A 12,952-nucleotide genomic window follows, 5' to 3' on the forward strand; every position below is an offset into this window, starting at 1 on the left:
GAAACTTTCGTTTTTCTTTTTGGGCCACCCTGCCTCGGTAAGATACGGCCGGTTTGTTGAATATATATATATATATATATATATATATATATATATATATATATATATATATATATATATATATATATATATATATATATATATATATCTAGGTTACTCTAAACACTGCCTCAGTCTATTTAGGTTACTATATTTATAAATGATTTTTTTTATTAAAAATTTAGCGTCCCCTGCAGATTTTAAGATTATAGATTTGTGATTTTATTCGACATTATTTGCGTCAATTGAGAAGATCACTGGACCAAGAAGTGGACCCTGATGGTTCCTGATTGTTTCTAATGGATCCTGATAAGCACTATGGTTTCTAATGGACCCTGAAAGACCCTAATGAACCCTGAGTGGCCTAGATAGACCCTGATGGTTCCTGATGGACCCTGATACACCCTAATGGTCATACCCAAGAATCAGATATTTGGCCAATCAGAAACGCCTGTTGATTCATGTTTTTAAATATCCTGTTAAGTTCTGTTTACTTTGATTAAATGTCCTATTTTCCTGTTTTTCTAACTGTCCCGTTTTCTTGTTGTTTAAATATCCCGTTTTTCTGTTTTCTTATAATGTCTTTTCTTGTTTTTTTAGTCTTTTTCATATTTTTTAAATGTTCTGTTTTCCTGTTTATCACAACAGTAAACCTCTTTGTTTCCCTGTTTTTCAACATTAACCTTATTTGTTTTCCTGTTTTCTCAACAGTAGCGTTATTTGTTTTATTGTTTTTTCAACCTTTCTTTGTTTTCCTGTTTTTCAACAGTAAACCTCCTTGTTTTCCTGTTTTTTCCAAGTGTAAACCTCTTTCTTTTCCTGTTTCCAACAGTAAAGCTGTTTTCCTGTTTTTCTTTAACAGCAAAGCTTTTTTCTGTTGTTTTTAACAGTAAAGTTTTCCTGTTTTTTCAACAGTAAGGCTCACTGTTTTTTTTTTTCACAACAGTAAGGCTCACTGTTTTCCCGTTATTTTCTTACAACTAGCTATGTTGCAGGTCACCTCTCGCAGGGGTATCGAACCCTTTCCCTCTCTTGTGAGCTGAAGACGGCTCCCTCAGTAACCTGAGGTTATTTTACCGAGAAATCCAAGTTTATTCCCAGTTATTATCTCGTTATTTTCCAGGAATTTGACATTACTGACCATAATAACTAACTGAGATTGTTTACCCCTGACCAGACATTAAGGTGATAGAATGATAATTTAAGGTCTATTAGGGTGGTTAGCGGGGTTCAACCAATCTCTATCTGTACACCAGGTTATAACAATACACGAGGTTATAACTACCTGTACATCAGGTTATAACTACCTGTACACCAAGTTATAGCTACTTATACACGAAATATCTACCTAATCACGAGGATATAATTACCAAATCACCAGGTTATAATTACCTAATCACCAGGTCATAACTACTTGTACCCCAGGTTGTAACTCCAGCTCCTTCTATACATAACGTCAACACATACGATAAATAATACACGAGGTTCATTAAGGCTGCGCGGTAACCTGTCCACCAGTCAAGAATGCTAATACCTAAAATAGTGATTATTGTAAATAACTTACTTGCGTATCCCATCGCATACCCCGCGGTTCTGATGGGTGAAAATATTCTGCATCTGATCAACATACCGTCATGGTGATGGTACAAGGGTGAATCAGACCTTACTCTGTCATGGTCAGAAAAGCAAGGTGCTATTCACAGTAAGAGAGCCAGTATTTACAAGGTGTGTATAGCATCATTCCAACTCTTGAAATACCTTCAGGAGTTGGAGCAACGCTATACACACCTTCTATATTTTCTCTCTTATCAAAATTGTGTTACTACAGCCTTTATGGACCAGAAATTTACACCAGGAGGTGTATATCTGAGCGTATATACACTGAACATTTGTTTTATATCCTATTTTAGATATTAATCTCGTTAATCAACCTTGGCCTACAGTACTTATACAATTTAGAATATGGGTATGTTGTATGGGTATGTATGACTATCATAAGTACAGTATATGAGAAAGGTATTTGTTCACAGGTGTATAATGTCAAGAAGTATTCAACCCAAAGAAATTTGGGATTCACAGCCGTAGACCTACTTCTTAGTGATCCACCACCCCTACTTTGTGATCCATGACTCACGAAATCGTAATGACACGATTGCAAACAAACCATACCACGGGCGGGGATAGAACACGCTAGCTGGAGATTAGTCTGTAAAAACTTGCATTTGTGGTCACAGTGGTGCCTGTGCTAACCTTCCTATGGTGTCGAAATATACCTAGTTGGATGAATCTTATTGTGGCTAGCTGGTTCAGTGGCTAACGCGACGGTCTGGAGTTTTGAGACTCTCTGATCGCGGGTTCTATCCCCGCCCGTGGTATGGTTTGTGATCCATCATCACAATAGTGATCCACCACCCCTACTTTGTGATCCATCACCATAGTGATCCATCACCACCATAGTGATCCATCACCACCATAGTGATCCACCGCTCCTACTTTGTGATCCACTACCACCTTAGTGATCCACCACCCCTACTCTGTGATCCATCACCATCTTAGCGATCCATCACCACCTTAGTGATCCACCACCACTACTTTGTGATCCATCACCACCGTAGTGATCCACCACCCCTACTTTGTGGTCCATCACCACCTTAGCGATCCACCACCCCTACTTTGTGATCCATCACCACCTTAGTGATCCCCACCCCTAGTCTGTGATCCACCACCCCTACTTTGTGGTCCATCACCACCGTAGTGATCCACCACCCCTACTTTGTGGTCCATCACCACCGTAGTGATCCACCACCCCTACTTTGTGGTCCATCACCACCTTAGCGATCCACCACCCCTACATTGTGATCCATCACCACCTTAGTGATCCCCACCCCTAGTCTGTGATCCATCACCACCTCAGTGATCCATCACCATCTTAGTGATCCATCACCACCTCAGTGATCCACCACCCCTATTTTGTGATCCATCACCATGTTTGTGATCCATCACCATGTTTGTGATCCATCACCACCTTAGTGAGCCATCACCACCTTGTAAGTGATCCATCATCACCCTCTTAGTGATGTATCATCATAGTGATCCATCATCTTAGTGATCTACCACCACCTTAGTGATCCACCACCTTCTTAGTGATCCATCACCTTAGTGACTCTTCACTTCCTTCATGTCAGGACTAAGTGGACCGCGTATCAGTTCCTAGAATGGTGGTATTGATCCAGTGTAGTACTGGTGTGACCAGCAACCACCACTACCACCGATACTACCAACACTACCACTACCACCAATACTACCACCACTACCACCATCCAGTGTAGCTGCTGACCCAGGCACTGGTTAATCATACTATTAGTGTCAGCCGATACAACAACACACGTTGATGTAAGATGTATTTCTCGTGTTATACCCTTGGTATAACAAGTATATGAATGGTATAACAAATATATACTCGGTATAACAAATTTACACTTAGTATACGAAGTATGTACTAGGTATAACAAATATATACTTGGTATAACAAATGTATACTTGGTATAACTAGTATATGCTTAGTATAACATACCCTTGGTATAAAAAGTATACCCTTGGTATAACAATATGCTTGGTATAACCAGTAAAAGCTTGGTATAACCAGTATACTTTCTCTCCCTCCCTCGCCGCTGCTACATAGTCGAAAATCGACTTGATTCACGACTCAGTTGAGAAGGGCGACTTGAGGGAGTTGAAAGCTCTCATTGACAAGAGGAAGTTTGCCAGCTCTAAGGACGCTCAGGTGAGTCAACCACCTGCTCTCTTGTGATTGATAGTGAGTCTACCTGCTCTCTTGTGATTGATAGTGAGTCTACCTGCTATCTTGTGATTGATAGTGAGTCTACCTGCTATCTTGTGATTGATAGTCTACCTGCTCTCTTGTGATTGTCTACCTCTCTTGTGATTGATAGTCTACCTGCTCTGTGATTGATAGTGAGTCTACCTGCTCTGTGATTGATAGTGAGTCTACCTGCTCTCTTGTGATTGATAGTGAGTCTACCTGCTCTCTTGTGATTGATAGTGAGTCTACCTGCTCTCTTGTGATTGATAGTGAGTCTACCTGCTCTCTTGTGATTGATAGTGAGTCTACTTGCTATCTTGTGATTGATAGTGAGTCTACCTGCTATCTTGTGGTTGATAGTGAGTCTACCTGCTCTGTGATTGATAGTGAGTCTACCTGCTCTCTTGTGATTGATAGTGAGTCTACCTGCTATCTTGTGGTTGATAGTGAGTCTACCTGCTATCTTGTGGTTAACAGTCTACCTGCTCTTGTGATTGATAGTCTACCTGCTCTGTGATTGATAGTGAGTCTACCTGCTATCTTTTGGTTGATAGTGAGTCTACCTGCTCTCTTGTGATTGATAGTGAGTCTACCTGCTCTTGTGATTGATAGTGAGTCTACCTGCTCGTGACTGACAGTGAGTGCATGCTCTCTTGTGATTTACAGTTCACCTGCTCTCTTGTGACTGACAGTCTACCTGCTCTCTTGTGATTTACAGTCTACCTGCTCTGTTGTGATTTACAGTCTACCTGGTCTGTGATTGATAGTCTACCTGCTCTGTTGTGATTGCCTGCTGTTGTGATTGACAGTAACTGCTCTGTTGTGATAGTCAACCTGCTCCGTTGTGACTGAGTCTACGTGTTTTGTGATTGATAGTCTACCTGCTCTGTGATTGACATTCTACTTTCACTGTTTTGATTAACAGTCTACTTGCTCTGTTGTGATTGAGAGTCTACCTACACTGTTGTGACCGACAGTCTACTTGCTCTGTTGTGATTGAGAGTCTACTTGCTCTATTGTGACAGTGAGTCTACCTACTCTGTTGTGATTTACAACAAATCTACCTTTGTTGTGATTGAAAGCAACTATCTTTGTTGTGATAGTGAATCTGACAAAAAGTACGAGGAATTGGGTCACACAGCACTAAGAACTAGGTGACAAAGTGCCAGTAACTAGGTGACAAATTCCAAGGAACAAGTTGACACTACCAGTACCTAAGTTACAGTGTACCAGAAACTAGGTGACAGAGTACCTAGGTGACAAAGTACCAGCAACTATGTGACAGTACCTATAATTAGGTGGCACAGTTCCAGAAACTAGGGAACAGTACCAGTAACTAGCTGACACAGTACCAGTAACTAGGTGACAGGACCAGAAATTAGGTAACAGTACCATAAGCTAGGTAACAGTAACTAGGTAACACAGTACCAGTAACTAGGTAACAGCACCAGTAACTAGGTAACACAGCACATTTAAAGTAATTAGGCAACAGTACCAGTAACTATGTAACATAGTAACAGCAACTAGGTAACACAGTAACATCACCAGTAACTAGGTAACACAGTAACATCACCAGTAACTAGGTAACACAGCAACAGTAAGTAGGTAACACAGTAACAATAACTAGGTAACACAGTAACTAGGTAACATCAACAAGGTAACACAGTAACTAAATAACAGTACCAGTAACTAGGTAACACAGTAACAGTAACTAGGTATCACCAACAGTAACTAGGTAACACAGTACCAGTAATTAGCTAACACAGGGGGGGGTGGACTCTAACGACACAGACGAGTCATGGTGATGTTGAGAATTACTTCTTCAGCCTGAGCGTCTCTGAACAGTACAATGACATGAACGAGGCAGAGATGAACCTAAGTACACAGTTGCCAGATGAATTTGAGTAAGAAGTGGCTCCAGAGGTGGAGTTGGGAGCTGAGACTCGACCCCGCAGAGGACCACTAGACGTGTACACTCTACTTTCTGAACTTTAAGTGTCAACAAAAATCAATCAGTAATTTTTTTTTTTTGGGGGGGGGGGATTCTTAATAATTGATGTATTCTTCCAGTGAGAATACAAGTGTATGTTTGTGTATGACATACACACAGAATGAATGTTATGTATAATACACATACACGCATTTTTCTCTCACACACACACACACACATACACATTTTTATCTCTCTCACACACATATATATATATATATATATATATATATATATATATATATATATATATATATATATATATATATATATATATATATATATATATATATATATATATATATAATGAATGTATTTTACACATATAGATATTTTCATTACACATGTACATACAAACAGAATGAATGTATTATTAATATATATTTAAAATTTTTATCATACACAGATAATGAATGTATGTATTATACACACACAATACACATACACACACACACACACACACACACTTTTTATCACGCATACATACACACAAAATGAATGTATGTATTATACACACTTATGTATATTTATCACACAATGCATGATACACAACGCAACACAACACATACAAGTGCACGCATGCACACACACACACACACACACACGCACACACACAATAAAATACACATGTGTTAAAGCTTCAGGTGTGTCCACAGGGTGTAGGTCTGCTACACAAGGCGGTACTCAACGCTAACCAGGAGATAGTTGACTTCCTCACCACAGAGTACCCGGAGACTCTCACCCTTCCTGACAATGTAAGTCTAACACACTATTGTTCGCCTTCTTTGCTTCTATCCCTTAGATTTTAACCCTTTTGACTTCAACCCCTTTGGCTTTTGTCGCTTTACCCCTCTGGATTTAATCTCCTTCTGATAGAATTAACACCTTTCGCAAATCCTCCTATAGGTTCAAAATATAGGATTTATATCTCTTTGGATTTATTTCTCATGTGATTCATCCTGCATACACACACACACACACACACACACATACACACACACACAAACACACACACACACACACACACACACACACACACACACACCACTTTAAATTCTCTTTAAGATGAATCCTTTTCCAATGAAGGAATTTAAAGATTCCCTTTAAATTCACACCTTTTCATTTACTCCTAGAAATAAATCACCTCTTTAAATATTTTTTTTTCTTTTACACTTCTTTACATTTCAAGTTTTTTCTCTACAAAACTGGTATTTTACAATTATATGTCGTAAGCGTTCGAAATATATGCATGGCATGCGGCTGTAAGGTGTTTTTATATACTCGGTATAGACAAGAAAGTGGTAAGTTGTCGGGCCCAAGAGCTATGCCTTGACCCCTTGTAACCCCATGGTGAAGCTGACAAGCTAGATCGAGACGCAGCTTACTAGACAAGCAGAATCGCTTCTAGTTTGATATTAATTAGGATTTGTGAATTTTTTAATCAGACTGAATCATATATATATATATATATATATATATATATATATATATATATATATATATATATATATATATATATATATATATATATATATATGAAGGAGGGGTGTTAATGTTGCAGTTTAAAAACTGTAGTGTAAAGCACCCTTCTGGCAAGACAGTGATGGAGTGAATGATGGTGAAAGTTTTTCTTTTTCGGGCCACCCTGCCTTGGTGGGAATCGGCCAGTGTGATAATAAAAAAAATATATATATATATATATATATATATATATATATATATATATATATATATATATATATATATATATATATATGATGCAGAGCTAAACTCAAATTTATATAAGTAGATTATAGTGATATAGTGAGATAAAAACTATCTGAGATCACTTCATAGATGGAGTGATCTTAGACTAGAACTAAGTTACATTATAAATGAGAAAAAATAGGAGAAACAGTCTAGTCCAACAACACGTTATATGCACCAAGAGGATCATCTCTCTCAGCTTATATATGCTGAGAGATTAAACACAATTTTAGGGATTAAAATATCTCGTCTGATGTTGAAAAGGTTACGTGTAGCCTTAATGACCCTCGTGTACCATATAGGCCTTAAACCCCATTAACCAATCATACTTAAACACAAGTCCGAACTCTCTGTGAGTTGTTTCTGCCACGGTATTGTGATTTTTTTTTTACCTACGAGGTGCACATCATTGTCAAGAGACCTCCACCACCAGCACCTTATAAGAGCACGTTCAAGGTCTTGTTGCTGTAGCGACTTCGATGTCATCCACCGGCACACACTGTTTTAACACCCGGTTGATGTGTTCATGCATGGGCAATGGGTGTGTGCATGGGTAGTGGGCATGTGTGTGTGTTTGTGTGTGTGTGGGGTGGGCTGTGGGCAGGCGTGTGGGCGGCAGATTGACGCTGTGTCTCCCACAGAAGATGGCCTCGGAGAAGGTGGGTCGCAACTTGGACGCCCGGATGGACGTACCTCAGAACCAATCCCTGGATCCCGCCATGCCCTTCCACGGCCGCACGCCAGCCCACAAGCCTACACCCAACGACACGGTAGCGTCTGCCAACTCGCCCACGCCTGGGCGGCAATGGGAGAAAGGGGGTCAGTTAGAGTGTGAAAGTGGCATCAGAGTCGCCATGTCCGGAGGTGGAAGCTCGAGTGGTCTGGGCGGTAGCGAGGGCGTGCAGAATGTGGGTGGTGTGGACAGCGATCGTGAGATCAGCGTGAGCGGCGGAGTGAAGTTGCCTGAAATCGTTAAGCTGGGTACTAACCAAGACATGGAACTGGAGTTAGTTGAATGGTCCGACAGGAACCCAGACGGCTGCTACTCCGGCCACGACCCACAACAGCGGCAGCAGCAGGAACAGGAGAAGCAGGAACAGCAGCATCAGGAACGACAACAACAACATGAACAGGAGCAGCAGGAGCTGGAGGAGAGTGAGGATGAGGATGACAGAAGCACAATCTTCTCACCTATACTGTCCCGTTCCATCGTTCATTTATTGTCACGGGGTCGTAGTGGCCGCCTACCTCGCCTCTCCTCTCCGAACTCCGCTGACCTTAACGCCTCTCAGCCCGCTGAAGACCATCGCCTGATCGACCACGTGCAGTGCATCGACAGTGAAGTCGTGGAACCTCCCAGCAGCAGCAGCACTGACGAAGCTTACTTGCAGCACATCGAGCTCATCGCTTCGCACGGTCCGCTCACCCGTTCCAGCCTCTCGCGTCACCGTCGACTCCCGGACATCGTCCCCCGTCAGCAGAGAGAGAGAGCAAACTTTGAGTCACCTAGACCTGGCACTCCAACGCCAATGAGGGTCTCTGCGTCTCCCACGCGCGCTAGGAATAGCTGGAGGAATCGCGGAGGGAACCGCAACATCAACAAGATGGATAACGAAGAGGTGGCGGAGCGTCTCAACACGGCTCTCAGCAGGATTAAAGATAGCGATTCTGAGACAGACGACGCTATGGAGAGTAAGAAGACTTCGATGTCTCGGGTAGGAGTAACCTCTCCGCCAGGGTCTGTCCCTGGCAGATCACAGAACGCTGAACATGCAGTTCACTCCTCCCGACTAAGGACGCGCCCTGCCCACCACCTCACGCACACTCCGCCACCCTCACGTAATATAATACCAGCACACACACTTCTGCCACCTTCGAACACTCCGCCCATGAACTCCCCGCCGCCCCTAAGGTCACCAGTGCTCATGGAGACGATCGGAGAATCGCCCACGCCCGTTCTGACACCCACAAAGATCTCACTTGGAGGGTCAGAGTCGCGAACCAGCTCGCCCATTAACCAGACCAGCATCTTAAGCTCAACAGATAACCAGACAGAGAGGATTTACTTGGATGAGCAACTTCCACTGCTTGACCAGACTGAGGAAGACAACATGGAACGCCAACACCCACTTACAGACCAGACCGAGGTCCAACTGGAGAAACAAGTGGAAGAACCAACGTTACATTCAGACATCCGCAATGAGGAAGAAAGCCACGTAAACAACGACACATCTCACGAACACCCCGCAGACCAGCTAGCTCCTATTTTGAACACCGAAGCTGAGGAAGTTAATAACAAGGAAAATAGGAAACTTGCTGGAGAGCCAATAGATCAAAACTTACCAGGTGAGGCCACCATACGTCCCGACACTTGCGTCGAGGAATCCACAGTTCCACAAGAGATAACACCCGCTGGACATCCCACAGAACCAAACCCATCGACTGTACAGACTCTTCCTTTAGACACACACGATGGAGAAAAAAAAAATTCAGAAAGTGACATACACTTCGGAAATTCCGCAGGACAGCTTGATGCAGTTTTGGCCACAGAAGATAAGGATCTCAAAAGCCTAGAACCTGAGGCACTGGTTCAACATCCCACAGACCAAAATACACCTCAGGTTGTTCCATCAAACTCTCACTGTGAAAAGTCAAAACACTCCGAATTTAAAACATCTGTTGGAGATCTTACTAGCCAAAGCCCATTGGCAGAGTCCGCCTCGCAGCCACCCATCAGCCCTGAGGTAACCGAAAACCAAGAAACGGGAACAATTATTAGACATGTGCCAAATCAAAATGTTTTGGACCCAAACATCAAAAAATCCAAAGGTCTTGAAACAGGAACGCTTGTTGCAAGGACGAGGAGACCCGACTCACCAGCAGAACCCTCCACACACTCTAATCTCAAACCAGACAAAAGTAAAGTTACTAAAACCGTAAGAATCATCACCCCGAGCATCAAGAGCTCTCATTCAAACATGGAAGGCCTTGCAGTCAATGAGCACCTTCAACTGGAGTTAAACTCCAATGCTTCACCCACTATTCAGGGGTACATCCGTTGGCTAAGTCAGAGGGTTATCGATGAGTTTTTTGCCAACTTCAATAATGTATATGACAAAGATACCAGGCGCCTTGAGGATACTCAGGACGCTTGGAGCGTTGCCTATGACCACGACATTACCTACTGGGCTAAGGTCATCGTCAACAAAGTAATGGAAAGGGTAACCAACTACTTGACACACTTTGAAAAAGAAGGGAGTGAACTGTGGGAGGATGTTTTAAAACAGGCAAAACTTGAGAGCGAGAATACTATTAGTAACATGAGAGATCCAAAGAGTAACCAACCTCACCGTTCTGACGACAAGGCGGCGACTAACAGCATCAGTGAGATGAACCAAACAGTTAACACAGGGGAAGCGAACCTCCAGAGTGACCTAAAATCCAGGAAAAGCTCGTCATCAAAGCCGAGAAGATCAAATACTCCCAGACCGACTTTATTTGACTTAAAGAGTATATCTAATTTGTCTTTTGTGGAACCTGAAGCCACAAGTGGAATAACAGAACAGCAGTCGCCTAATGGGTCAAGAAAAGAATCAAACCCACGCAGAAGTCAGTCCACTCAGTCTCTTCAAGAACATAGAAGCGAACCAAAGACGATGTTAAGGAGTCAGTCTTCGAGTGGAATAAGAAGTCGATCTCACTCTCAAGTTGAACCAGCAGGCGAAGTGACAAGTAGGTCCACCGTATCTTCTGTTGACTTCGGTTCCAATGCTGTAAAAGAAGCCTTTGTCAATTCCAGACAGTCTTCAGGAAGTCTCAGAAGGTCATCTAAGATGCTAAAGAACCTCTCAGATAGACGTCAGTCTCAGAAACCCATGGAGAATCAAAGTGTCTTCGTCAGTCAATCTGCTTCGTATGCCAATGAATCTAAACACAGAGACATGATGCCTTCTGGAACACGATCTCTCACACTAAAACGAAGTTCATCTGACGCTGAAAGTAGAACTAATGTTCTTATTAAGGAGGATAAACCTAGAGATACGATGAGTATGAGAAGTCGATCAAGTAGTATTAGAAGTATTAATAGTATTAGAAACCAAGAGGAAGAAGATTTCAAGGAATCCAAATCCAAAACGAAATTTCATTTAGGAAAACAGCCTTCAGTTGAATCTCTAAGACAAATAAGAGCCAAGAACGTAACCGAGGATGATTCAGACAGCCAAGAGAAATTACCAAAGGAAGTTAAATCCATGAAAACTCTGAATAATGGTGAAACGGAACGAGGCAAAACCTCCACCAACTCTGAAAGTAAAGACGGTTTAGTTAACGGTGATGTGAAACAAGAAGAAACCGTAAATGAAGTTAAATACCAAGACTCACGTATAAATGACTCTAAAGTAGAAGAGAAAGCTGTCAAGAAAACAGGAAGAATGAAAAACGATGTAAATGAGCCAGAGAGAGAACTGAAGGACCAGTCTCAGTCAGGAACTTCGCTTCAACTAGCCACTCAGTCCTCAACACACTCATCTTTTATGGATCTGCAAAGTATGTTTGCTACCCCAGTTCCAATGACGCCTTCACCGGGGACCCAACATCGTTCTTCACCTGCCGTTCAGCTCTCAGCTCTGCCTCAAACACCATCTCGCTCTCCAGTTGATAGTTGGCTCATGGACCTAGGGACACTCTTCAACAATCCAGTTTCTGCTGCCTTCCCTGTTGAGCCTGACTCACAGGTAAGAGATAAATCTTCATCCCCTGATAAACCCCAACAGGAAGCTTTAATACAGTCAACAGCCCGGCCTTCAGGAAACTCACAGAATGACTTGGCAGAAGAGGGAAGTTTAATGGATATGCAGAGTATGTTCGCTACACCAGTTTCAATGACGCCTTCACCGCGGATCCAATATCATTCTTCACCTGCCGCTCAGCTCACTCCTTTGCCTCAAACACCATCACGCTCTCCAGCTGATAAGTGGCTCTTGGATTTGGGGGCACTCTTCGACATTCCTATTTCTGCCGCCTCCCCGGTTGAGCCTGATTCGCCGGTAAGAGATGGATCTTTACTCTCTGATAAACCACAACAGGAAGTTTTAATACAGTCAACAGTCCGGCCCTCAGCAACCTCACTGAATGACTTGGCAGAAGAAGAGGGAAGCTTATTGGATATGCAGATAATGTTTGCTACCCCAGTCCCAATGACTCCTTCACCGTGGATCCAACATCATTCTTCACCTGCCGCTCAGCTCTCTCCTTTGCCTCAAACACCATCTCGCTCTCCAGCTGATAGTTGGCTCATGGACCTAGGGACACTCTTCGACAATCCAGTTTCTGCTGCCTTCCCTGTTGAGCCTGAC

At 42.5% G+C, this 12,952-nt stretch overlaps 2 protein-coding genes across 3 annotated transcripts in view; one reads left to right on the plus strand and one right to left on the minus strand.

The window, feature by feature from the left end:
* LOC128698486 (uncharacterized) overlaps positions 1–12,952 on the minus strand; it is a 145,625-nt gene that overhangs the window by 70,524 nt on the left and 62,149 nt on the right. The gene's annotated exons all lie outside the window — the stretch shown is intronic.
* The window catches only part of LOC128698483 (uncharacterized), a 64,257-nt gene that overhangs the window by 14,285 nt on the left and 37,020 nt on the right, over positions 1–12,952 (plus strand). Inside the window, exons 4-6 of the mRNA XM_070104027.1 lie at positions 3,722–3,823; positions 6,509–6,607; positions 8,240–12,940. Coding sequence (XP_069960128.1) covers positions 3,722–3,823; positions 6,509–6,607; positions 8,240–12,940 — 4,902 coding nt within the window. The remainder of the gene's footprint in view (positions 1–3,721; positions 3,824–6,508; positions 6,608–8,239; positions 12,941–12,952) is intronic.

This window comes from Cherax quadricarinatus, chromosome 88, assembly GCF_038502225.1.
Source record: "Cherax quadricarinatus isolate ZL_2023a chromosome 88, ASM3850222v1, whole genome shotgun sequence".
NCBI lineage: Eukaryota > Metazoa > Arthropoda > Malacostraca > Decapoda > Parastacidae > Cherax > Cherax quadricarinatus.